This window comes from Scyliorhinus torazame, chromosome 15, assembly GCF_047496885.1.
Source record: "Scyliorhinus torazame isolate Kashiwa2021f chromosome 15, sScyTor2.1, whole genome shotgun sequence".
NCBI classification, from domain to species: Eukaryota; Metazoa; Chordata; class Chondrichthyes; order Carcharhiniformes; family Scyliorhinidae; genus Scyliorhinus; species Scyliorhinus torazame.
The window spans coordinates 53,601,225-53,627,989 of record NC_092721.1 but is presented as its reverse complement, the minus strand read 5'-3'; the positions used below and the strand labels follow the sequence as shown (position 1 = coordinate 53,627,989).

Sequence of the window (26,765 nt, the reverse complement as noted above, 5' to 3'; positions counted from 1 at the left end):
CGCTGAGAGCCAAAGCCAAAGGAGAAAGATTCTCCCTTGCGTGATATCTCTTATACTGCAAAGGGTTTTGCACTCTTTTGGGCGGGCCTTGAACTTAGCCTCAACTAATTGGGTCTTTCCCAATCATCTGTATCGATTTTCTTCCAGTAGAGGGGTGGTTCCCTGATCGCTGGGCGTGTCCTGGTGACTGTCAGTCTGCTTTGTCTTAGCTTCTTTTGGCGCCGGGGAATCTGTCCTAACATTGTGTATCTAAATGTTTCCCTTTTGTCCCCGGAGATGGCTCATTCGTATGTAAATCATTTGGTAGTTTCTGTCCTGTCTGAGCGTTTAAGGTTCTAATCAACAGACAGAGCTTGCACCTGCTTGTTTCTTAGCATTGTCCAATTTTCCCTGCAGTCTTTGCAAGTGTCCATTTTGTAATCGGGACGTGGCCATCCCAGATGGCTACACCCTGTAACCCAGTAACCCCACCTAACCTTTTGGATACTAAGGGGCAATTTACATGGAAATAGAATTTACAGTGCAGAAGGAGGCCATTCGGCCCATCGAGTCTGCACTGACCCTTGGAAAGAGCACCTCAAACCTCCACCCTATCCCCGTAACCCAGTCACCCCACCTAAACTTTATGGACACAAAGGGCAATTTAGCGTGGCAATTCACCTAACCTGCACATCTTTGGACTGTGGGAGGAAACCGGAGCACCCAGAGGAAATTCACGCAGACACGGGGAGAACGTGCAGACTCCACACAGACAGTGACCCAAGCCGGGAATCTAACCTGGGACCCTGCAGCTGTGAAGCAACAGTGTTAACCGCTGGAGTAAATCAAATTGTCTGAATATTGGAGACCTGAGGAGGATGTCAAGAAAGATCATTGACTTGGCACTTTTGACTAAAGATGGTTACAAATCCTTCAGCTTTGTCTTTGCACTGATGTACTTGGTTCCACTTTCAATGAGAATGTGAATGTTTGTGGAGCCTCCTCCTCTGATTAGTTGTTTAATTGTCCACCATTATCATGGCTGGATGTGGCAACACTGCAGAGCTTTAATCTGATCCATTGATTCTGGAATCGTTTACCTCTACCTACAGCATGCTGCTAAAGTATGTGGCTTTCTGTCCCACCATGTAATATGATGAATATTTGAGGTCCTAACACATTTCCTCCTGGGACACCAGTAATCATATCCTGTCCATGAGCAGTATTTTTCAATATAACTGTAGCATGACTTGCCTGTTTTTATACTTGATGCCCCATCCAATGAAGGCAAGCATTCCGTATGCTTTCTTGACTACCTTTTCCACTTGTGTTGCCATCGTCAAAGATCTGTGGACCTGCACGCCTGGATCTCTCTGACTTTCTATATTCCTAAGAGTTTTGCCATTTACGGTTTATTTCCTCTCTAAGTTAGACCTACCAAAATGCATTACCTCACACTTGTCTGGATTAAACTCCATTTGCCATTTCTCTACCTAAGTCTCCAACCTATCTATGTCCTGCTGTATTCTTCAACACTATCTGCCACTCCACCAACCTTGGTGTCATCCGTAAACGTGCTAATCAGACCAGCTACATTTTCCTCCAAATCGTTTATGTCTACTACAAACATCAGAGACCCCAGCACAGTTCACGGTGGAACAACACTAGTCACAACCTTCTATTCAGAAAAACACCCTTCTACTGCAGCCCTTTGCCTTCTGTGACCGAGCCAGTTCTGTATCCATCTTACCACCTCAACGCTGATCCCGTGTAACTTCATCTTTTGAACCCTCACAACATTTAAGAAGCATTTAGGTGAGCACTTGAAATGATATATACAAGGCTACAGACCAAGTGCTGGAAATGGGATTAGAGCAGATAGGTGTTTGATGTCCAGTGCAGGCATGATAAGTCGAAGGACCTCTTTCTCTGCTGTAAAACTCTATGGGCTGGATTCTCCGATTCTGAGGCTAAGTCCCCACGGCGGCGTGGAACGTTGGTGTGTTACGACCAAAAATTCAGCGTAAAACAGCCACCGATCCTCCGTTTGACAGGGGGCTAGCAGCCGAGCAGCGTAGAGCACCCGGCTCTAGCTGCTGATATGACCCGGAGAATTGCCATGTCTGTGACCGCGCATGCGCACAGGGGCAGCCTGTAGCTGCTGTGCCATGCAACAGGTCCTGAAAAATAGTGCCCCCCCCTTTGGCTGGTTCGCGCACCCCCCACACCACCCCCCGACAGTGCCCCCAGCCCCTGCCAAAGACCCCCCTGCCGCGGATCGGCCCTTCCCGACTTTGGCAGCGCTGGACTGTGTCCGGAGCCATCATGCCAAGTTCCCGACGGATGATAGCACATGCGACCGACGTTGTCGGGAACTCGGCCGGTCGGGGGTGGAGCTTCGGTGGGGTGGGCCTCAGGCAACGTCCAGAGGCCGTCGATACGCCACGCGGTGTACTCTGCGAGAATACCGCATTGGAGGAGGTGGAGCATTGCAAAAACGGTGCCGCCCCCGATTTGGTCAGAAACGGGTATTCACCGGCCGATCGCCAAACGCGATTTCGGCATCGGCGACCGGAGAATCCCGCCTCATGGATCTATGACTAAAAACATTCTAACCTCTCTCTGACCTCCACTACTTCACCCACACATTGGTCTGTCTTCGAGACCATAACAGCCGCATTGAGCAAATTTCAGTCTAAAATTGCAGGCATGCCTGAGTGACATAATCTGACTTTTGTCTGCACATTTAAAACCCTTGCGGGTGGTCATCTTGCCTGCTGAAAAGAGGAGGTCAAAATTAGATCAGAGGGGGTGTAAATCACGTTTAATTCCACCCAACAGGGATAGTTAAATTTAGCCCTTTAATGTTTGGAGCAAGTTTGTTACTGGGGCTGAACAGTCTGTTCCTGCACCTTATATCCTATTTCCTGTGTCATTCCTGAAAATAGTTTGTTACCCATGATCTATAGATTTCAAAAGCAGAGTAGATTTAATATAGGAATACATACATAGCATTTTGAAATTAAAAATGAATGATTATTGATAAATTATTTTGTCCCCATTATGGGGGTTTTACCCCCACAACCCAAAGATGTGTAGGTTAGCTGGAATGGCCACACTAAATTGCCCCTAAAAATTGGAAAAAAAATAATTGGGTACTCTAAATTTAAAAAAAAATGGATAAATTGTTTGTACTATTCAAGGAAATTAAAGCATTTATTAAATTAAATCATCAATTTTTGTGCCTTATAGATCCAGCTTGATATAGAAAGTTTGATGTCATCGATTACAAAAAATCAGAAGGAAAGCTCCTCCTACTACAAGAAAAAAATTAAAGAACTAGGTCGAAAACTATACAATCAGCATCAACTGATAACTGAACAGACGGAAGAGGTTAGAGCCATTCAACTAAATCTTGCATGAAGTGCTGCATAATTTAGTAATTAGCTGGCAATTTTGTCCAATTACCCTGAGTTCGGTCCCGGGACATCATTTTTGAGTTAGGTGCAAACAATCTTAGTTGCACAGTGGAGATGAGGCTGATTACTTGGATGTGATGATCCAAGTATAATGATTTTCTTTGGCTGAGGAAAGTGGTCTTGATGTTGACCATTTGTAGAGGCTTCAAAAGATCTGGGATGGAATTCTCTGTCCCGCCAGCCCTGTTTTCCAGCATGGCGTGCCACCGCCGGTAGCGGGACCCTCCTTCCCGGCAGCCGGTCAATGGGGTTTCCATTGTGACCGGCCCACGCCGTCAGGAAACCCGCAGGTGTGGGTGCACTGCCTGCGAAGCGGAAGATTCCGCCGATGGAGCTCATGCTGCAAATAATAATCAGCACAAAAGTTCCTTCTTCCTCATCTGTTACTCACAGGGGCAGCACGGTGGTACAGTGGTTAGCACTAGCACTGCTGCCTCACAGCGCCAGGGACCCGGTTTCGATTCCAACCTCGGGTGACTGTCTGTGTGGAGTCTTCACATTCTTCCTGTGTCTGTGTGGGTTTCCTCTGGGTGCTCCGGTTTCCTCCCACAGTTCAAAAGTGTGCAGGTTAGGTGAATTGACCATGATAAATTGCCCCTAGGTGGATTTACGGGGATAAGGTGGGCAATTGGGCCTTGGTCGGGTGCGCTTTCAGAGAGTTGGTGCAGACTCGATGCACTGTGGGGATTCCATGATACCAGGCAAGAGAACTCAGTCTGTCAATGGGGAGAATTACAATTAATTTTCTTCCTGGACTAATGTTAAATGAATATCCCATTTAGTACAATATGGATTGCAGTGCTGCTTGATAACTTTTTGTCAAAAGTTCTAGTTTCAGCTTTTTCAGTTTTAAGTTAAAGATTTTCAAATTTAAATCTATAGAATACCAAAATTGCTTTTCTGTATATTTTGATCAAAAGCTCCCAACACTTTCCTTGCATTTTGAATAAACATGTTTGGAACTGTGACCCTTTTTCTATTCTCATCTTAGTACTTTGAAATTTCTGCAAATATTCCTGAGAATATCCATTCTCTTCTTTGCTCGTGGTTTTTATTATTTTTTCCTTACACTTTGATCAACTGTGTTCAAATTTATTTTTCTGTTCTTTGTTTTTTTTCACAGCTTTTAGCAGCTTTCTTTTCTTCAGCTTTGAACTTTAATTTATTCTGTTCATAAAATTGACTAATTTTTCATTTCATTCTCATTGAATTTAGATTCTGGAGTTTAACCCTTATACTTTCTGTCCTAGCATCTGTGCATTTTTGTTCTGTATCTCAGCACATTCAGATACTTCCTCTACCCTAGTCTCTAAACTACCATGCAGTGTCTCTGTCCGGTTGCAACTGAGTGATGGTGTCTGTTCATCTTCACATTCTTCTTCCTCTTATTACACTGACTGGGCACTTTCCAATCCTTGAGTATCTGAAATGAAAAGGGGACAAGGGTTAGGTGGTGGTAAGGGGAGATAACCTTCAAACAGATCTAGCAACTCAAGACTGGGCATCATGACGCACTATGGGCCATCAGTAGCAGCAGAACTGTATTCAGCCACAATCTGAAACCTCGTGACCTGGTATATCCCCCACTCTACCATTACCACCAAGCAAGGGGATCAACCATGATTCAATGAAGAGTGCAGCACAGCATTCCAGGAGCAACACCAGGCATGTTTAAAAAATGAGGTGTCAACTTGGTGAAGCTACCAGACAGGACTAATTCAAGCTAAACAATGTAAGCAGCAAATGACAGATAGAGCTAAGCAATTCCCCAACCAATGGATCAGATCTAAGCTCTGAAGTCCTGCCACATCCAGCCATGAACGGTGGTGGACAATTAAATAACTTACTGGAGGAGGAGGCCTTAAGACCATAAGGTATAGGAGCAGAATTAGGCCATTTGGCCCATCAAGTCTGCTCCGCCATTCAATCATGGCTGATATGTTTCTCATCCCCCTTCTCGTAACCCCTGATCCCCTTATTAATCAAGAACCTATCTATCTCCGTCTTAAAGACTCTCAGTGATTTGGCGTCCACAGCCTTCTGCGGCAAAGAGTTCCCCAGATTCACCACCCTCTGGCTGAAGAAATTCCTCCTCAATCTTCACAAATATCCCCACCCTCAACAATGGAGGAGCCCAGAAGTGCAAAAGATAAGGATGAAACATTCACAACAATCTTCAGCCAGAAATGCCGAGTGGATGATCCATCCCCCAGAGGTCCCAGCAGATGTCAGTCTTCAGTCAATTTAATTCACCCCCGTTATGTCAAGAAATAGCTGTAGGCACTGGATACACCAAAGGAAATATTCCGGCAATGGTACTGAAGACTTGTGCTCCAGAACTGGCCGCACCCCTCGCCAAGCTGTTCCACTATAGCTGCAACACTGGCACCTACCCAACAATGTGGAAAATTATCTAGGCATGTCCTATACACAAGAAAAATGATCGATCAACCTGGCCAATTACCACCCATCAGTAAATGATGGAAGGGGTTATCAACAGCACTATCAAGTGGCATTTACTCAGCAATAACTTATGCATGGACGCTCAGTTTGGGTTCCGTCAGGGTCACTCAGCTCCTGACCTCATTACAGCCTTGGTTCAAACATGGACAAAAGAGGCAAACTAGAAAGAGTGCAGAAAAGATTTACTAGGATGTTGCCGGGACTTGATGGTTTGAGTTATAAGGAGAGGCTGGATAGACTGGGACTTTTTTCCCTGGAGCGTAGGAGGCTTAGGGGTGATCTTATAGAGGTCTATAAAATAATGAGGGGCATAGATAAGGTAGATAGTCAACATCTTTTCCCAAAGGTAGGGGAGTCTAAAACTAGAGGGCATAGGTTTAAGGTGAGAAGGGAGAGATTCAGAAGGGCCCAGAGGGGCAATTTCTTCACTCAGAGGGTAGTGAGTGTCTGGAATGTGCTGCCAGAGGTAGTAGTAGAGGCGGGTACAATTGTGTCTTTTAAAAAGCATTTAGATAGTTACACGGGTAAGATGGGTAGAGAGGGTTATGGGCCAAGTGCGGGCAACTGGGACTAGCTTAATGGTAAAAACCGGGCGGCATGGACTGGTTGGGCCGAAGGGCCTGTTTCCATGCTGTAAACTTCTATGATTCTAGGTGAAATGAGAGTGACTGCTCTTGACACCAAGTATGGCATCAAGGAGCACAAACAAAACTGGAGTCAATAGGAATCGGGTGAAAAGCCTCCATTGGTTGGAGTCAATTACCTGGCACAAAGAAATATGGTTGTGGTAGTTCGAATCAATCATCTCAGCTCCAGGGCATAGTGCAGGAGTTCCTCAGGTTAGTGTCCCAGGTCCAACCATGTAGCTCAGTAGAAACTGTGCCACTGAAAGCAAGGCCCCGCTCCAGTCGCCACGAACAAATGAGGATTTAAGCATGTTATCTCGGCTCTTTCATGTAGAGACACCAGACTTTTCGAGACATAGCACAAGCCATGTAAACCAAGAAAAGACAAAGACAAATACAAAATATGCAGTAGGATGAAAAGACAGATTGAATGATGAGCAGAGTCCAAGCTCGCGAAAATGTAGCCACTCCCAACCTCCCTTTCACCCTTTTAAATAAAGGCATTACATTTGCTATCTTCCAATCCAATGAGATCTTCCACAAATCCCAGGAATTTTGGAAAATTAAAACCAATGCATCAACTATCTCACTAGCCACTTCTTTTACGACTCTTGGATTAAACCCACCAGGAGCCAGGGATTTGTCCGCTTGTACCTCTAACAATTTGCTAAGCATCACATCCCTGGTGATTGTAACTTCCCTGGATTGCTCCCTCCCTTCCAGTTCCTGATTTACAGTTGTTTCTGGGATGTTTCTTGTATCCTCCACAGTGAAGACCAATACAAAATGCCTGTTCAATTCATCTATCTGTTTATTTTCCCTTATTAATTCCCCATAGTCACTTTCTAGTACCAACACTCACTTTGTTATGAGAATGTTGCTTTAAGAAATGTTTGGCTGCTCATATTACTGCAGTGATGTCAGCATGTGGATGGAGCTGGGTTGCCTGTCAGCTTTTTACTTTCGTTTTAGGCTGTTTGCTGCAGGGTGTGTTTTAGTTTCGTTTTCAGAGCTGGATAGCTGCAGTCACAGCCAGCAGAGGTATTAGTCTCTCTCTCTGTAATCTAAAGACTGTAAATCAATCCTTTGGTGATTTAAAACTAATAACTGCTCTCAGTAGTGACTTTAACCTGATGTGTTTCTGTTTAAAGTTTTTTTGTAAGTCCTATGGATGTTAAAAGGACAGCTTAAGGAGTACTTAATGTTATATTCTTTGGGGGTTATATTTGAATTGATGGTTGCTAAGATGTTCACTGTATGTTTTAAAAAGGTTAACTTGAGTTCATAGAATAAACATTGTTTTGCTTTAAAAAATATTTTTCCATTTCTGCTGTACCACACCTGTAGAGTGGGCCGTGTGCTCCCCATACCACAATCTATTAAAAGTTGTGGGTCAGGTGAACTCCATGATACACTTTGGGGTTCTCTAAACCCTGGCCCATAACAACTTTGTCAACTTTTCCCAAAATTAGAATCTAGAGAAATTCTTACTTTCTGTCTCTATATTTCTAGGTAGCATTCTCTTGTACTCTATTTTTTTCCTCCTTAATAATCTTGTCATTCTTTGCTGTTCTTTATATTCTGTATAATCTTCTGACCTGCCAAACACCTTTTTTTTTGGCATTGTAACAGCAGCAATATAAACAATGTACATAAAAATACAAACATAGTGCAAATACCGCCACCCTCTCCCACAGGTCCCACCATTACTTAACCCCCTAATCTACGCTAACCTACCACCCCCCTTCTGCTGACGGTTAATTCGCTGCAAAGAAGTTGCCACCTCCGGGCGAACCCGAACAATGACCCTCAATGATGGCGAACTTAATTTGCTCCAGGCAGAGAAAGCCAGCCATGTCCGATAGCCAGGTCTCTGACTTCGGGGGCTTTGAGTCCCTCCATGCTAGTAATATCTGCCTCCGGGCTACCAGGGAAGCAAAGGCCAGAACATCTGCCTCTTTCTCCTCCTGGATTCCCGGATCCTGCGACACCCCGAAAATCGCCACCTCTGGACTCAATGCCACTCAATGCAAGGTATTTAATACCTTGGACATGACGTCAGCAAACCCCTGCCAAAATCCCCTCAGCTTTGGACATGCCCAGTACATGTGGACATGGTTAGCTGGCCCTCCCGCACATTTTGCGCACCTATCCTCCACCCCAAAGAATCTTCTTATCCGGGCCACTGTCATGTGCACGACCTTGAATTGAATCAGGCTGAGCCTGGCACATGTTGCGGTCGGGTTGACTCTGCTCAACGTGTCTGCCCAATGGCCCTCCTCTATCTCTCCCCCCAGGATCTTTCGCTTCAGCTCCTCGGTCTGCATCTCCTCTGATCCCATAAGCTCCTTATATATGTGCGAGATGCTCCCCTCTCCTATCCATCCTCTGGAAACTACCCTGTCCTGAATCCCCCTTAGCGACAGGAGTGGGAAGGTTGGTACCAGTCTACGCAGAAAGTCCCGCACCTGCAGATCTCGAAATTTGTTTCCCCCCACCAGTGCAAACTTCTCCTCCAGCGCCCTCAGACTCGGAAAGCTCCCCTCTACAAACAAGTCCCCCATCCTCTCAATCCCCGCTCTCCGCCAAATTCGTAACTCCCCGTCCATCCTCCCCGGGGCAAACCGGTGATTATCGCAGATTGGGGACCAGACCGATGCTCCCACTGCTCCCACATGTCTCCTCCATTGCCTCCAGACTCTCAAGGCCGCCACCACCACCGGCGGGAGCGGCAGAGGTGCAGTTACCAGCGCCACCAGACTTGTGCCCCTGCAAGAAGCCGCCTCCATACGCACCCATGCCGACCCCCCCCACCACACACACACACACACACACCAGCCACTTCCTAATCATGGCTAGATTAAGCCGCCCAGTAATAATTGCTAAAGTTCGGCAGCGCCAGCCCTCCCTCTCCCCGACTCCGCTCCAGCATTACCCTCCTCACTCGCGGAGACTTGCCCCCCCCACACAAAGCCCGCTATAACTTTATTGACCCGCTTAAAGAATGATGAAGATGGGGAGACATTGGAAAACAAATAGGAATCTCGGGAGAACCGTAATTTTCACCGTTTGGACTCTGCCAGCTAGAGACAACGGGAGTGCATCCCATCTCCGGAAATCCTTCGCCTCTCCTGACCCCTTGCCTGGACCACAAACATCTCGCTGTTCCCCATATTAAGCTTATACCTTGAAAACCGGCCGAATTCCCCTAAAATTCCCATAATTTCTTCCAGCAGTGGGAGAGGGGGCATCCCTGTCTCTTACCCCGGTGCACGGTGCAGTCTAAAATAGTCCAAAGTCGTCCTGTTCATCCGTAAACTTGCCACAGGAGCCTGGTACAGCAACCTGACCCAGTCAATAAAGCCCCTCTCATATCCGAACCGCTCCAGAACCTCCCATAAATAATCCCACTCAACCCGGTCAAAAGCTTTCTCCGCATCCATCGCGATCACTACCTCCACCTCCCTACTTTCCGGGGGCATCATGATCACGTTTAACAGCCTTTTTACATTGGCCACCAGCTGCCTGCCCTTAACGAACCCCGTCTGATCCTCCACAATAACGTCCGGTACACAATCCTCAATCCTGGAGGACAAGATTTTGGCCAACAGTTTGGCGTCCACGTTCAACAGGGAAATCAGCCTGTAAGACCCACATAGCTCCGGGTCCTTGTCCCGTTTCAGGATAAGCGAAATTGTGGCCTGTGACATCATCTGGGGCAGAACTCTACTTTCCCTTGCCTCGTTAAACACCTTCATCAGCACTGGTCCCAATATCTGGAGAACTTGTTATAGAACTCAACCGGATACCCATCCGGTCCCGGGGCCTTACCCGATTGCATGGCCTTCAAGCCCTCCACTATCTCTTCCAACCCGATCGGGGCCCCCAGCCCTACTACCAGCTCCCCGTCCACCTTCGGGAAAGTCAGCCCCTCCAGGAAGTGCCTAATCCCCTCCGGCCCCGCAGGGGGTTCCGACCTGCACAACCTGCTGTAAAAATCCCTTAACGCCTTACTCACCCCTGCTGAGTCCCCCACTAAGTTCCCATCCCCGTCAATAACTTTCCCTAGTTCCCTAGCTGCCTCCCTCTTTCTGAGCTGCTGTGCAAGCATCCTGCTGGCCTTCTCACCATGCTCGTATATCGCCCCCCTCGCCTTTCTGAGCTGTTCATTGCCCTCCCTGTGGTTAACAAGCCAAACTCCACCTGTAGCCTCCGCCGTTCCGTTAAAAGCCCTGCCTCTGGAATCTCCGCGTACCTCCTGTCGACTTGTAGAATCTCTTTTACCAGTCGGTCTGTCTCTGCCCTGTCCGTCCTGTCCTGTGAGCCCGGATAAAGATCAGCTCTCCTCTCACACTGCCTTCGGCGCTTCCCAGACCACCGCTGCCGAGACCGCCCCCGTATCATTTACCTGCAGGCAATTCAGCATGCATCTCCTCAGCCTCTCGCTTCATCCGCCAATAGCCCTACATCCAACCTCCATTGCGGCTGCTGATTGCTATCTGTACTAACCTGCAGGTCAACCCAGTGTGGAGCATGGTCTGAGATTGTAATTGCCGACCCCGTGTCCACCACCCCTGCCAGCAGGGCCCTACCCAAAACAAAGAAGTCAATTCGAGAGTACACCTTATGTAGGTGGGAGTAGAAAGAAAACTCCTTCACCCTCGGCTGCCTAAATCTCATGGATCCACGCCCGCCCCCCCCCCCCCCCCCCCCGCTCCATGAACACTTTGAGTTCCTTTGCCATTGCTGGTACCCTGCCCGTTTTCGAGCATGACCGATCCAGGCCAGGATCAATAACTGTATTAAAGTCCCCCCCCCCGCATGATCAGCTTGTGTGAGTCCAGGTCCGGTATCTTCCCTAGCATCCTCTTTATAAATTCCACGTCATCCCAATTTGGTGTATATACATTAACCAGCACTACCTTCAGCCCCTGCAGCTTACCACTAACCGTGATATATCGATTCCCACATCCGAAAAACTATTCTACCCACCTCAAATGTCAACCGCTTATTAATCAAGATCGCAACCCCTCTAGTCTTTGTGTCCAGCCCCGAGTGGAAAACCTGACTGACCCAGTCTTTTCTCAATCTAACCTGGTGCGCCTCCTGTAGCATTACCACGTCCGCCTTCAGTCCCCTCAGGTGCGCGAACACCCGTGCCCTCTTAACTGGCCCATTTAACCCTCGAACATTCCAGGTGATAAGCCTAGTTGGGGGGCAAAGTGCCCCCCCCTCCGTCGATCAGCCATCCCCTTTCTTGGGCCCGCGTCCAGCCTCTGCACCGCACCTCCTCTGGCCCGCTGTCGGTCCCCGCCACCGACCTCCTCACTGTCCCTCCACCGAAGTCCCTCCATCGTCAGCAGAACCACTCCCCCCCCCCCCCCCTCCCTCCCCAGCAACACTACTCTAAAACCTAACCCATCTAGGAAACTAAACATATGCACCCCCCCCACTGTGCTTCTGTGAGCTAGCTCACCCAGCTAGTTTGGAGGCCCCACCCCCGGTGCCAAAAAGTCTCCCACCTGTTGTTCCCTCGCTAGGCCCCCCCCCCCACTCGTACTAACAAATTCCCTCATCTAACAAACCCCACACAAACACCCAGCAGCAAGAAAAAACACAACCCACCCAAACTCGAACAAGCACATCTCCACCCCCTATGTGACCCAAAGACGAGCTGGATACAGCAGTCCAAACTTCACCTGCTTCTTGAAGAAGATTGATGTGGAGATGCTGCCGTTGGACTGGGGTGAGCCCAGTAAGAAGTCTTACAACACCAGGTTAAAGTCCAACAGGTGTGTTTCAAACACTAGCTTTCGGAGCTCTGCTCCTTCCTCAGGTGAATGAAGAGGTATGTTCCAGAAACAAATATAGAGACAAAATTCAAAGATGCAAGACAATGCTTAGAATGCGAGTATTTGCAGGTAATTAAGTCTTTACAGATCCAGAGATAGGGGTAACCTCAGGTTAAAGAGGTATGAATTGTCTCAAGCCAGGACAGTTGGTAGGATTTTGCAAGCCCAGGCCCGATGGTGGGGGATGAATGTAATGCAACATGAATCCCAGGTCCCGGTTGAGGCCGCACTTATGTGTGCAGAACTTGGCTATAGGTTTCTGCTCGGCGATTCTGCGTTGTCGCGCGTCCTGAAGGCCGCCTTGGAGAACGCTTACCCGGAGATCAGAGGCTGAATGCCCTTGACTGCTGAAGTGTTCCCCGACTGAAAGGGAACATTCCTGCCTGGTGATTGTCATGCGATGTCCGTTCATTCGTTGTTGCAGCGTCTGCATGGTCTCGCCAATGTACCAAGCTTCGGGACATCCTTTCCTGCAGCGTATGAGGTAGACAACGTTGGCCGAGTCGCACGAGTATGTACCGCATACCTGGTGGGTGTTCTCACGTGTGATGGTGGTATCCATGTCGATGATCTGGCACGTCTTGCAGAGATAGCCATGGCAGGGTTGTGTGGTGTCGTGGTCGCTGTTCTGAAGGCTGGGTAGTTTGCTGCAAACAATGGTTTGTTTGAGGTTGCACGGTTGTTTGAAGGCAGGTAGTGAGGGTGTGGGGATGACCTTGGCAAGATGTTCATCTTCATCGATGACGTGTTGAAGGCTGCGAAGAAGATGTCGTAGTATCTCCGCTCTGGGAAAGTACTGGACGACGAAGGGTACTCTGGCGGTTGTGTCCCGTGTTTGTCTTTTGAGGAGGTCGGTGCGGTTTTTTGCTGTGACGCGTTGGAACTGTCGATCGATGAGTCGAGCGCCATATCCCATTCGTACGAGGGCATCTTTCAGCGTCTGGAGATGTCTGTTACGCTTCTCCTTGTCTGAGCAGATCCTGTGTATATGGAGGGCTTGTCCATAGGGGATGGCTTCTTTAATGTGTTTAGGGTGGAAGCTGGAGAAGTGGAGCATCGTGAGGTTATCCGTGGGCTTGCCGTGCTGATGTGACCATCCGTGATGGAGATTAATGTGTCCAAGAATGCAACTGATTTTGGAGAGTAGTCCATGGTGAGTCTGATGGTGGGATGGAACTTATTGATGTCATCGTGTAGTCGTTTCAGTGATTCTTCACCGCAGGTACAAAGGAAAAAAATGTCATTTATGTATCTGGTGTATAACGTCGGTTGAAGAAGATTGACTTAACTTGGTTGAAGCCTGCCCTTTTCCTAGCCACCTCCACACTCAGGTCCTGGTACACCCGCAGATGTTGTCCCACATACGGCTCCGCGTTCGCTTGGCCCACCGAAGAATACATTCCTTATCCAGGAACCTGTGGAATCTCACTACCATTGCCCTCGGAGGGTCACCTGCTCGCGGCTTCCTCGCAAGCGCTCTATATGCCCTGTCCACCTCCAAGGGCCGGGAGAATGCCCCCTTCTCCAGCAGCTTTTCGAACATGCCCGCAACGTATGCCCCAGCGACGGCTCCCTCAGCCCCCTCCGGGAGCCCGACAATTCTTAAGTTCTGCCGGCGGGACCGATTCTCTAGGTCCTCCATCTTCTCCAGAAGCCTTTTCTACTGGTCCCGAAGCACCCCCACCTCCAGCTCCACCGCTGTTTGATGCTCCTCCTGCTCAGGCAGCGCCTTCGCAACCTTCTGGATCGCCCCATCCTGGGCGTCCAATCTGTGCTCTAGCCGATCAATCGATTCTTTAATCGAGTCCAGACAGTCCCGTTTCTGCTTGGCAAAGCCGTCCTGGATGACCTGCATCAACTGCTCCGTTGATCGCTGGGCCGCCACCCCAGGGCCCGGTCCTCGGCCATGCTGTCTCCTGCTGCAGCTTCAGCACAGCTCTTGTCTATCTTCTTATTTCTGTCTTTTCGTGCATTTCTGGTTCTTTTCTCCATACACTAACACGTGGAAACGGTGCCCAATTGCCTCAGCCTTCGAACTCACCGTTTAACACCAGCAAAAAGTCCAGGGAAAAGGTCCAAAAGTCCGACCAGAGAGGGAGCCACCAAATGTGCGACTTACTCCTTCATAGCCGCTACCAGAAGTCCCCTGCCAAACACCTTTGCGCAATTATATGCTTTTTCCTTAAATTTGATGAGGTCTTTAACTTCTGTAGTTAACCATGAATGATGAGTCTTCCCCTTAGAAAATATTTTTCTCCTTGACATCTATCTATTCTTTGTATTCTGAAATCACCCTGCCTGTCTGTGCATCTGTATCAATCTATCTTGCAACCTTATTTGAAATGAAATGAAATGAAAATCACTTACTGTCACAAGTAGGCTTCAAATGAAGTTACTGTGAAAAGCCCCTAGTCGCCACATTCCGGCGCCTGTTCGGGGAGGCTGGTACGGGAATTGAACCGTGCTGCTGGCCTGCCTTGGTCTGCTTTAAAAGCCATCTATTTAGCCCAGTGTGCTAAACCAGCCCATTTTAGCCAGCTATTTTCATTCCCACATCATTTTCTGTATTGAAGTGTAAAATATTAGTTGTGGACTCCCTCTCGTCTCCCTCAAACAGAAGGCAAAGTTCAATCATATTATGATCGCTACTACCCAGGGGTGCCTTCAGTATGAAGTTATCAATTAATCCTATATTGTTGCACAATACCAGACTCAGTAAAGCCTACTCTCTGGTTTGCTCTGGTATGCGCAAAGAAACTACCCGTGTTATGGGCCAGGGTTGTGAGAACCCCAAAAGTGTAGCATGGAGTTCACCTGACCCACAACTTTTAATAGATTGTGGTATGGGGAGCACACGGCCACACTACAGGTGTGGTACAGCAGAAATGGAAACGTATTTTTTAAAGCAAAACAATGTTTATTCTATGAACTCAAGTTAACCTTTTTAAAACTGTAGCCATCTGAGATGGCCACATCCCGATTACAAAATGGACACTTTGCAAAGATTGCAAAGATTGCAGGGAAAATGGACAATACTGAGAAAACAAGCAGGTTCAGGTTTGTCTGTTTATTGGAGCCGCAGCTCCCAGACAAGACCAAAACTGTAGGCCCATTAGCATATAATGGCCCATCTCCGGGAACAAAAGAGTAACATTTGAGTAACCAATACTAAGGCAGACACCCCGGCGCCAGAGGAGACCAGAACAAAGCAGGCCAACGGCCACCCAGGACACGCCCAGCCATTAGGGCACCCACCCCTTTATTGGATGAAATCGATAGGAACGATCGAGAAACGGCCCAATTGATTGGGGCCAAGTTCAAGGCTCACCCAAAGAGCGCGAAGCCCCTTTGGGTATAAGAAGGAGCCCCCAAGAGAGAATCGTTCTCTTGGATCCGGCTCTCACCGAAGAGAGACCTGTCCAACAGCTGCACCAGAAACAAGTAAGTCCAAGGTCAACGCACGCTACCACACAGACGACCTTAGCTGTTATCCCGTACCAGTTCCACCCCGGCAGCCTCAGAACCGAACAACGGCCATTGTTCCTCTGACTGAGTGGGCGACCGAAGCTAAGTATAGGCTTTAGCAGTAGTGATAGTTTAGTCTGTAGTATTTGTGCATGAGTATATTTAACTGTGTGTGTAAATAAATAAGCATTTGACTTTGAACTAACTAACTGTGTATCGGGTCTTTGATCAGTATTCGGTTTGAACCTTGTGGCGGTATCGAAAGATACCTGGCGACTCTAGAGCAAACATAATTAGAATTAAGAAGGCGACCATATTGACCGCCATATTCAGAGCCAACAAAAAAATTAAACATTTATCAACATTTACTGGCGACTCTGGTGGGACTCGACGTAGAAATGGCCTAGTCACTCCGAGAGAACCCAAATTTGAATTGGAATCCAATTGGAAACAGAAAAACCACAAGTGTGAGAACGATACTGATCAAACCTCCGAGATTCGGAAGTGTGTTAATGCATGTGTACTAACAGGGATATAAGGTACACCTGAGAGATTCTGTTGCGTAAAACTGTCGGGAGGTTTGTAGGCCGGAAATTAGCGTAAGCCGAACCCGTGTTTACATCACCACTTTATCACCCCCTGTTCCAAATTCAGTAGAACCCAGAGATAGAGAGAAAATGGTAATGAAGGCAATGGAACGCCTTATGAACCCCCAGGAATTCGAGGTCGCAACGACCAATAGAGTAGGACAGCGCCCCATATGGGAAGAAGAGATCAGAAAATATCTCAAAGGGAAAGGATGGCCCCTTTGGAGTGAATTCTGCGCCAATGACGAAACAGGTCCCGGGAGTATAGGACATACTTGGTGGGAGAACCTGTCAGAGATTCATAAGACGAGCTTGGGGAAAGTTCGCAAGCCGATGGCAATCGTGTCCTGCTTGGCACAATTGCGAGGCACAGAGGAGGTCGTTAGGACGCTCGGTAGAGAGACAGAAATAGTGAGGGAGATGTGAGCGAATTTGAGAAGGAGAATAAGGAGTTAAGAGAACATTTAGCAGCGAGGGACAGAGATATGGATGATGCCAAGAGGGCACACCAGTCTTGTCTCGCCCATTTGAGTAGTTTTCAGACCCAGTACGATAAGGCCTACCAGGACAGGCAACGCGCTGTCTTGGTAAGACAAGAAACCGAGCAACAGGTAGAGCAATTACAGAAACAGTGCAATGATTTAAAAGCAGCCCTACGAGCACTCCACACTTCCACGACGGAAGAAAGGCAGAGCTCCATAGATCACGCAAAGTGCCTGAAGCAAATTGCAGAATTGCAATCTCTGCTTTCTATCCAGAATGGGTTTCAAAGTTCATTTGGACCCCAGTTAGACCAGGAAAACGGCCCCGATTGGCAGGAGTTAAATGAAACTGCCCACAGATACGTACGCAAGAAAAACCACAGAAGAGAAAAGCACCCCAACCCCCGACTGAACAGGTAGAACACACCCCCATGAACCCTGTAACCACACACCGCAGGGCCGCAGCACAAGGAAACGCAGATTTCCCATATACAACCCCGTTAACCGTGAACCAATTATGGGACGCCTGTGGAAAAATTACACCGTTCCTTCCCACATCAGACCCCCACCAGTTTTTCGCTCGAGTTAAACAGCAGGCTACCATGTACGGCCTGGACAAAAAGGAACAAGTGAAGCGAACCGTTTTAAGCCTCGACCCGTCAGTCGTGGCAGCCCTTCCCAACCCACAGAATGTAGAAGGAGGCACACTCCAAGAAATGCACACAGTGATCCTGGATGCGATCGGCTATAACAGAGGAGACCCCGTAGAAGGCCTAAACAAGTGTAGGCAATAGAAAACAGAGCACCCCACAGCGTTTGCTGGATGCTTGTGGATACATTTCACAGCAGTATTTGGAGAGTTAGTCCGAGCCCATTTGTCCGCAGATAATATGGCCAAATGGACTTGAATCCTAGTCTCTCGTGCGACAGAAGCAGGACAAAGAGCTTACGCAAGTTACGACCTCTCAGACGAGGCCCACAATGAGAAATGGGTTTTGAAAAGATTGTCCTGCACTTGGGAACAATCCGTCCAAAGCAAAACCGCATTTGCAAAACCAGAGGACGAGCAGGCAGACATGAATCCAGTCAGGACGCACCAGAACCCCGCATGGGTAAATAAGGGCAGGAACAGCCCACCGCAACCCAAATTCCAGGAATGCTACGACTGTGAACAATTAAGTCACTATGTACGAGAGTGCAACGCGCCCCAAAAGCAGCAGAAAACCCAACAGACAGGCACCCTAAATAAGAATAGGGCAAAGCCAATCCATAGCGTTAGCGCCCGTTCAGAGAACACAGACATGAACGGCACCAACTGACGGTGTTCGGGCTCCCCAACTTGGGTCTGCGACACCCTTTGGGACAAGTCCGGTAGACCGGTCGTAGCAGGCAATATCCGTGGACACCCGGTAGAATTTCTTTGGGGCACAGGAGGGTCCCGCACCACGCTAAATTCCTCAATGATGTTCCAACGAGACACGTGGCCCACAACACACACCATCACACTCAGCAGCTTTACAGGTCATTTACAACAAGGACACATCACAGCCCCTGTAGCGATACAAATAGGGAACATTACGACTAAACACCCCGTAGTTTTGGTCGATCTACCCCAGGCAGCTGAACACATCCTAGGAATCGATTTTATGAGCTCCCACAACCTTTCATTTGATCCGGTAAATAAATGTGTTTGGAAAATGGCAAAGGCAGCACGAGCCCCCGCCACGCTCACAGTTGGAGAATATGCAAACAGAATCAGCGCAGTAGGAGTCTTCTGGTTCGACCCTCGAGCCATTAGTCCTTCAGCAACACAAAGTAGCATTTACACAGCACAAGCACGACTGTGGCAAGATCGCTGGCTTAGTGAACATTACAGGTCCCGACCCCAGGCCCCAAAAGCAGTACGGTTTTCTCCAAGAGGCAGAGGGAGAAATCTCGAAAGTAAAAGAGAGTCTGCTTGACCAAGGCGTACTCAGATCAGTAGCCTCCACGAATAATGCACCAATTTGGCACGTCAGGAAACCCGATGGATCATGGCGACTGACCATTGATTACCGGGAACTGAACAAAGTAACCCCAGTAGCAGCCCCCACCGTAGCCACGAGTCCCGAGACCATGCTCAAACAAGGACTCCAGTCAACATTTTTTTTGGTTTTGGACATTAGCAACGGCTTTTGGTCCATTCCATTGGATAAAGCGTGCCAGTACAAATTCGCCTTTACATTCCAGGGACAACAATATACGTGGACGTGCCTTCCACAAGGTTTCCACAAATTCCCACAAGGATCTGTTTTGGGGCCACTGCTGTTTGTCATTTTATAAATGACCTGGAGGAGGGCGTAGAAGGATGGGTGAGTAAATTTGCAGATGACACTAAAGTCGGTGGAGTTGTGGACAGTGCAGAAGGATGTTACAAGTTACAGAGGGACATAGATAAGCTGCAGAGCTGGGCTGAGAGGTGGCAAATGGAGTTTAATGCAGAAAAGTGTGAGGTGATTCATTTTGGAAGGAATAACAGGAAGACAGAGTACTGGGCTAATGGTAAGATTCTTGGCAGTGTGGATGAGCAGAGAGATCTCGGTGTCCATGTACATAGATCCCTGAAAGTTGCCACCCAGGTTGAGAGGGTTGTTAAGAAGGAGTACGGTGTGTTAGCTTTTATTGGTAGAGGGATTGAGTTTCGGAGCCATGAGGTCATGTTGCAGCTGTACAAAACTCTGGTGCGGCCGCATTTGGAGTATTGCATGCAATTCTGGTCGCCGCATTATAGGAAGGATGTGGAAGCATTGGAAAGGGTGCAGAGGAGATTTAGCAGAATGTTGCCTGGTATGGAGGGAAGATCTTATGAGGAAAGGCTGAGGGACTTGAGGCTGTTTTTGTTAGAGAGAAGAAGGTTAAGAGGTGACTTAATTGAGACATACAAGATGATCAGAGGATTGAATAGGGTGGACAGTGAGAGCCTTTTTCCTCGGATGATGATGTCTAGCATGAGGGGACATACCTTTAAATTGCGGTGAGATAGATATAAGACAGATGTCAGAGGTTGATTCTTTACTCAGAGAGTAGTAAGGGCGTGGAATGCCCTGCCTGCAACAGTAGTGGACTCGCCAACACTAAGGGCATTCAAATGGTCATTGGATAGACAAATGGACGATAAGGGAATAGTGTAGATGGTCTTTAGAGTGGTTTCACAGGTCGGCGCAACATTGAGGGCCAAAAGGGCCTGTACTGCGCTGTAATGTTCTATGTTCTATGTTCCCCCTCCATTTTCCACCGACAGCTGGCAAATGGACCAGCAAGATTTTCCCGACCCGATTGTCTGGTCCAGTATGTAGATGACTTACTACTACAGAGAGACACAAAGGGAGAGCACATTTCGCTTCTCGCCGAACTCCTAGGACTCCTAAAACAGATTGGATGTAAAGTCAACCCCAAGAAGGCCCAGATTTTGCAGGAAAAAGTGATTTACTTGGGTACAGTAATCACTCATGGTAACCGCAAGATCGAGCAAAAGAGACTTGACTCGATCGTCAAATTGCCCCTTCCCAATAACGTAACAGCCCTCTGGTCATTTCTAGGACTGGTTGGCTACTGCCGAAACCATATCGACGGTTTCGCCACAAAAGCAGCACCCCTATCCAAACTTCTCAAGAAGCAAGCACCTTGGGAATGGCTTCCAAAGCACACGGATGCCGTGGATGCTTTAAAGTGAGCCCTCAGCGCAGGTCCCAGATCCACTTTCCCCATACGCAATTGAAGTTGCAAGCACCGATCGAACCCTTTTGGCCGTGCTCCTCCAGGAACGCCATGACCAATTACGCCCCATGGCCTCGCGCGTGTTAGAACCTGTCGAGCAAGGATTTTCTGCCTGCGAAAGGCACCTGCTCGCAGCTTTTTGGGCAGTACCGTACTTCGCCTACATTACAGGACTCAGCCCCATCACCATTCTCACTGAACACACCCCAACACAGCTATTAATAAACGGTCGACTTAAAGATGGCACAGTCAGCCAAATCCGCGCAGGATTTACAGGGAGGGGACATTACAGTTAAAAGAACCAAGACCCACACTTTCCTAGCCGATAATTTTCAATATGCAGGTACCCCACATGAGAGTGAGATCATCACCACAAAACACAACACAGGCCCATTTATACCTAAGTCAGCTCCCAGGAAAGCAGGTAATATAACCCAGAGACCCCAGCCCACAGACACATGCGCACCCCTGAAAATTTATATGGATGGCTCCTCCACAGTTTTGAATGGCAAGAGAATCACCGGCATTTATGCAGAGGACATAGAAAATACGGCACAGAACAGGCCCTTCGGCCCACGATGTTGTGCCGAACCTTTGTCCTAGATTAATCATAGATTATCATTGAATTTACAGTGCAGAAGGAGGCCATTCGGCCCCTCGAGTCTGCACCGGCTCCTGGAAAGAGCACCCTACCCAAACTCAACACCTCCACCCAACACCAAGGGCAATTTTGGACATTAAGGGCAATTTATCATTGGCCAATTCACCTAACCTGCACATCTTTGGACTGTGGGAGGAAACCGGAGCACCCGGAGGAAACCCACGCAGAAAAGGGGAGGACGTGCAGACTCCGCACAGACAGTGACCCAAGCCGGAATCGAACCTGGGACCCTGGAGCTGTGAAGCAATTGTGCTATCCACAATGCTACTGTGCTGCCCTTAAGAACAAATAAATCTACACTATATCATTTTACCGTAATCCATGTACCTATCCAATAGCTGCTTGAAGGTCCCTAATGTTTCCGACTCAACTACTTCCACAGGCAGTGCATTCCATGCCCCCACTACTCTCTGGGTAAAGAACTTACCTCTGATATCCCTCCTATATCTTCCACCTTTCACCTTAAATTTATGTCCCCTTGTAATGGTTTGTTCCACCCGGGGAAAAAGTCTCTGACTGTCTACTCTATCTATTCCCCTGATCATCTTATAAACCTCTATCAAGTCGCCCCTCATCCTTCTCCGTTCTAATGAGAAAAGGCCTAGCACCCTCAACCTTTCCTCGTAAAACCTACTCTCCATTCCAGGCAACATCCTGGTAAAGATCAGTAGCCTAGACACGCCCTAGATGAGATCTCATTAAAGTTGCCAGGACATCTACGCTCACAGGCAGCAGAACTGGCAGCCATAGCTTACATTGTTGATCACCCTGACTCATTTTCAACCTAGCGGACATATATTCGGACAGTTTATATGTCTGTAATAGTTTAACGGAATTCCTACCCCTGTGGGAAACTAGAGGATTCGGAAAGCCCCTACCCTCAGCCCCATTACTCCGGCATATTCTGGAGACAGCTAAAGATAGGAAATATGGCATTATTAAGGTTCGCAGTCATCACCGTTCTTCCCCCCCCTGGTATCGTTAAAGCAGACGCCCTAGCGAAGGCAGGTTCCAGACATGGTTACTTTTGGAACCCCCCCCCCAGTACACGCGGTTCAGGTCTCACAGACCAACAATCAGGATCTAGCAAAGGCCCAAAAGGATGATGAAAAACTCAGGGAAGTTTTAAAAGGAACCTTCCCAGCACCGTACGATAAGTTTAAGAACGCAATCACCACACATGACGGTGTGATTTTGAAAGACGGCATTTATGTAGTTCCCAGCCAGGACAGGAACCAGATTATTTGTCAGTTCCATGACAATCATGGACACCAAGGCATTGAACCCACCCTAACCAGGTCCCAGGTTCGATTCCGGCTTGGGTCACTGACTGTGCGGAGTCTGCACGTCCTCCCCGTGTCTGCGTGGGTTTCCTCCGGGTGCTCCGGTTTCCTCCCACAATCCAAAGATGTGCGGGTTAGGTGAATTGGCCAATTATAAATTGCCCTTAATGTCCAAATTGCCCTTGGTGTTGGGTGAAGGTGTTGAGTTTGGGTAGGGTGCTCTTTCCAAGAGCCGGTGCAGACTCAAAGGGCCGAATGGCCTCCTTCTGCACTGTAAATTCAATGATAATCTATGATTAATCTAGGACAAAGGTTCGGCACAACATCGTGGGCCGAAGGGCCTGTTCTGTGCTGTATTTTCTATGTTCTATGTTCTAACCCACCTCAGACCACTCTCCTGGTGGCCTGATTTAAAAGCCAATGTTACTCACTACATTGAAAATTGCTTGATCTGTGCCCAGAACAATCCAGACAGATATGCAAGAAGGGCTCAGCTTCGTCACACCCACCCTGTTAATGGCCCCTGGACATCTGAATTTGCAGATAGATTATATAGGACCCCTACCCGCCTGCAGAAATGATTTTAAGTATGTGTTGGTGGTCATCAACACCTTCACAAAATGGGTGGAAGCTTTTCCATCCAGAACGAAAACGGCCAAAACAACATCTAAAATCCTAACACAGCATATCTTTACTCCCACGCAGTATAGAGTCTGATCAAGGCTCCCATTTTACACGACGGGTAATGAAGAACGTCCTCACAATTTTCGGAATTAGGCAGAAGTTCCACATAGCATACCACCCCCAGTCAAGCGACATCGTAGAGAGGATGAACAGAACTCTCAAAGCCACTCTCAGGTAAATGGTACAACAGAACAACAGCACCTGGGATTCAGTTCTCCCATTTGCTTGAATGTTCTTACAAAACACTGTATCCACGTCCACAGGATACACCCCCCACACTCTCATGACCGGATACCCCATGAAAGGGACAGACCAGCCCCGCAGTCACCGCCCTCATGCATGAAAATGCTGTACAGCAGCTTATTGAGAACATAAAGGCAGCCCAGCTCGCAGCAGCTGTGAGACTTGGGACCAGCAGGAAATAAAGCAAAGCTTGTTTTGATAAAACGGTACACGCCACCTAGTTTGTAGTCGGGCAGCAAGTGATGCTTTCCTTATACAACCCCAGTTCATTCCTTTCCCCCAAATTTTCCGGACCGTACACTATTTCGGACAAAGTCAGCCCCTCGGTATACAAGATAATATCCCAACGGCAAGATTCACAGAAACCAATTTAAGGCTTATGGCTCGCAGAACAACCATGCACACCACACCTCGCTCGCAGCAGCAGACGAGCACGCCCCGCCCACAGATGACGCATTCCTACCCTCCCCCAGTCCAGCCCGTCCTCAGACACATCTTCAACTCCACCCCCAGAGGCACGACTCCGCTTCTCCCTTCCTTCAACCAGCAGCGACAGTGGTGGCGATAGCAATGACGACAGCCACAGCACACCACGTTATGATTATACCCCTGCACCAGGCCCCACTCCCAGCGAATTCAAGCATGATTCCAGTGACCCCTTCGAAATCAGGTACATCAAGGCCCCTGACCCAGACCCACCGACCGACGATTACGGATTAAAACCTAGTAGCTCCAACCTCGACAGGCGATTCTGGCACCGAGACAATTTGTTCAGGCTCATCCGGAATGATGAGATGAACCCCAATTCGCCCCAAGCAGCTTTAGCCAAACTACTCCAGTCAAGAGTATGGCAACCGGGAGAAGATGATGACATAGAGTCTGACTCCCACCAAACGAATCCCTTTGCGGCCCTGTTCGCTACTGAGCAATGAGGTGTCCAGATGATGGCAAAAAGGAACCAATGGAGAGATATGTTGTTTGTTTGTTTAATGTACATGTTTGTTGTTTGCGATTGAAAAATTTTCCATGGCCCCACGCCACTACCATTTTGACGCCCAATGGCTGTTAATGGAACAAGTTTGTCAACAGACAACCGTTCAGAAGAACTAGTTTGTCGACAGACACCACTCACAGCTACTCTTCTGATTCGATCACGAGAGGCAGCCCCCATGACGACCACATTCTTACCCGTTCTTGCCGGTCGCTCAGGCAGTTGAGAAACGGCACTGGTCCCCGCCCTGCCTGAGGGCCCCCCTTTGGTCAGCTACGCTCAGGTAGAGCACAAACGGCACTGATCACCATCCTACCCGGGGATTCCACCCATTGCTTACCTGCCGCGGCCCATACACACCCCATTTTGGCTCGTTACGTTCAAAATTCTTTTGTTTGTTTCTGGCGACCCTTAGGTTGCTTCCGTATGCTATTTACATCCTCAGCACTAGGATGGTAGATCGCACAGGCTGTGAGATGGCTCGCACTGTGTCAGTATTTTTTTCTCGGATGTCTTGTCCAAAGATTTGGTTTAAAAAAAAAAAAAATGAGGGAGTCACAGATGGTGACCAATCATAATGGGCAATTGGCTCAAAGGACAGACAGACAGACTTACGAGATCTTAAGCAAGATAATAACAGATATTATGCTTGTGTCCATAGAACTCCGGAACCTCAGGAACCCTAGAGGAAGAAAAAGAAGAAGACCGACAACAGGAAAGATGAAGACAACCTTCATGTTTTTCACCTGGATCTTAGCGGGATCCCTTCAGTTGCGGGCGGACGCTACCCCCTGACCCCTACCACACAGGCCGTGAATGATTCTCATCCCTGCCATACACTGTACCCCGAGATAGTTAACCCCGAGACAGTTACTGATACTCCGACCTGGTGTGACAAGTATATAACCTAGTATTCACTATCTTACATAGTAGAGTCACTCTTAGTACTGGCGATACTCTGCAGTGCAGTGCAAACACTTAGACTCAGAAAATGGCGAAGGAGAGCCTCCCGCTCTCGCACCCCAGTATACACGTTTAGGTCCCCTATTTTCAGACTTCACCAAACCCCCCAACCCTTCGAGTGAATTGAAGTGCATCCGTTTTTCTTTTTGTGTGTTTTGTTCGTTCAATAAAGAAATGTAAACCTCTGTGCTTGACTGCCAAGCCAGAGAAACTTGTGTTGCTGCTATTTGTACAGTTTAAAGTGTTGTAGATTATTTTTGATTGTTTGAGTGAGGATAGTTTATTGAGGACAGTTAGATGCCTGAATGCCATAGCGCCTCGTAGAGTTTTATAATGATGTATGTATGTAAAATGATTTTAGGTAAAAAATTGTGATTCATAGGATAGGGCAGTGTAGAGCCCGTGAAGTGCTTATGGGTGCCCAGCTTGGTCAGCTTCGCGTTGAGGATCACAAGGAGGGTGTGTAGCCATCTGGGATGGCCACTTCCCAATTACAAAATGGACACTTTGCAAAGATTGCAGGGAAAATGGACAATACTGAGAAAACAAGCAGGTTTGTCTGTTTATTGGAGCCACAGCTCCCAGACAAGACCAAAACTGTAGGCCCATTAGCACACTAATTGCCCATCTCCGGGAACAAAAGAGTAACATTTGAGTAACCGATACTGAGGCAAACACCCCGGCGCCAGAGGAGACCAGAACAAAGCAGGCCAATGGCCAACTAGGACACGCCCAGCCATCAGGGCACCCACCCCTTTATTGGATGAAATCGATAGGAACGATCGAGAAGCGGCCCAATTGATTGGGGCCAAGTTCAAGGCCCGCCCAAAAGAGCGCGAAGCCCCTTTGGGTATAAGAAGGAGCCCCCAAGAGAGAATCGTTCTCTTGGATCCGGCTCTCACCGAGGAGAGACCTGTCCAACAGCTGCACCAGAAACAAGTAAGTCCAAGGTCAACGCACGCTACCAGACAGACGACCTTAGCTGTTATCCCGTACCAGTTCCACCCCAGCAACCTCAGAACTGAACAACGGTCATTGTTCCTCTGACTGAGTGGGTGCCCGAAGCTAAGTATAGGCTTTAGCAGTAGCGATAGTTTAGTCTGTAGTATTTGTGCATGAGCATATTTAACTGTGTGTGTAAATAAATAAGCATTTGACTTTGAACTAACTAACTGGTGTATTGCGTCTTTGACCAGTATTCGGTTTGAACCTTGTGGCGGTATTGAAAGATACCTGGCGACTCTAGAGCAA

The 26,765-nt window shown here is 48.1% G+C and overlaps 1 protein-coding gene and 1 long non-coding RNA gene across 10 annotated transcripts in view; both read left to right on the top strand.

The window, feature by feature from the left end:
* Window positions 1-26,765, top strand: part of dzip1 (DAZ interacting zinc finger protein 1) — a 646,334-nt gene that overhangs the window by 301,245 nt on the left and 318,324 nt on the right. For 6 of the 9 annotated variants that reach the window (XR_011935128.1, XR_011935127.1, XM_072476247.1 and 3 more), the window contains exon 10: window positions 3,232-3,372. The exons of the other annotated variants lie outside the window; for them this stretch is intronic. Coding sequence is in view for 4 of the 6 variants with exons in the window: in XM_072476247.1 (XP_072332348.1) it covers window positions 3,232-3,372 (141 nt within the window). In the remaining 2 variants the exon portion in view is untranslated. The remainder of the gene's footprint in view (window positions 1-3,231; window positions 3,373-26,765) is intronic. 9 annotated transcript variants of the gene reach the window in all.
* On the top strand, window positions 19,204-26,682 carry LOC140391597 (uncharacterized). Its single transcript, XR_011935129.1, has 2 exons — window positions 19,204-19,284; window positions 25,213-26,682. It is a non-coding gene; the product is annotated as an uncharacterized lncRNA (long non-coding RNA).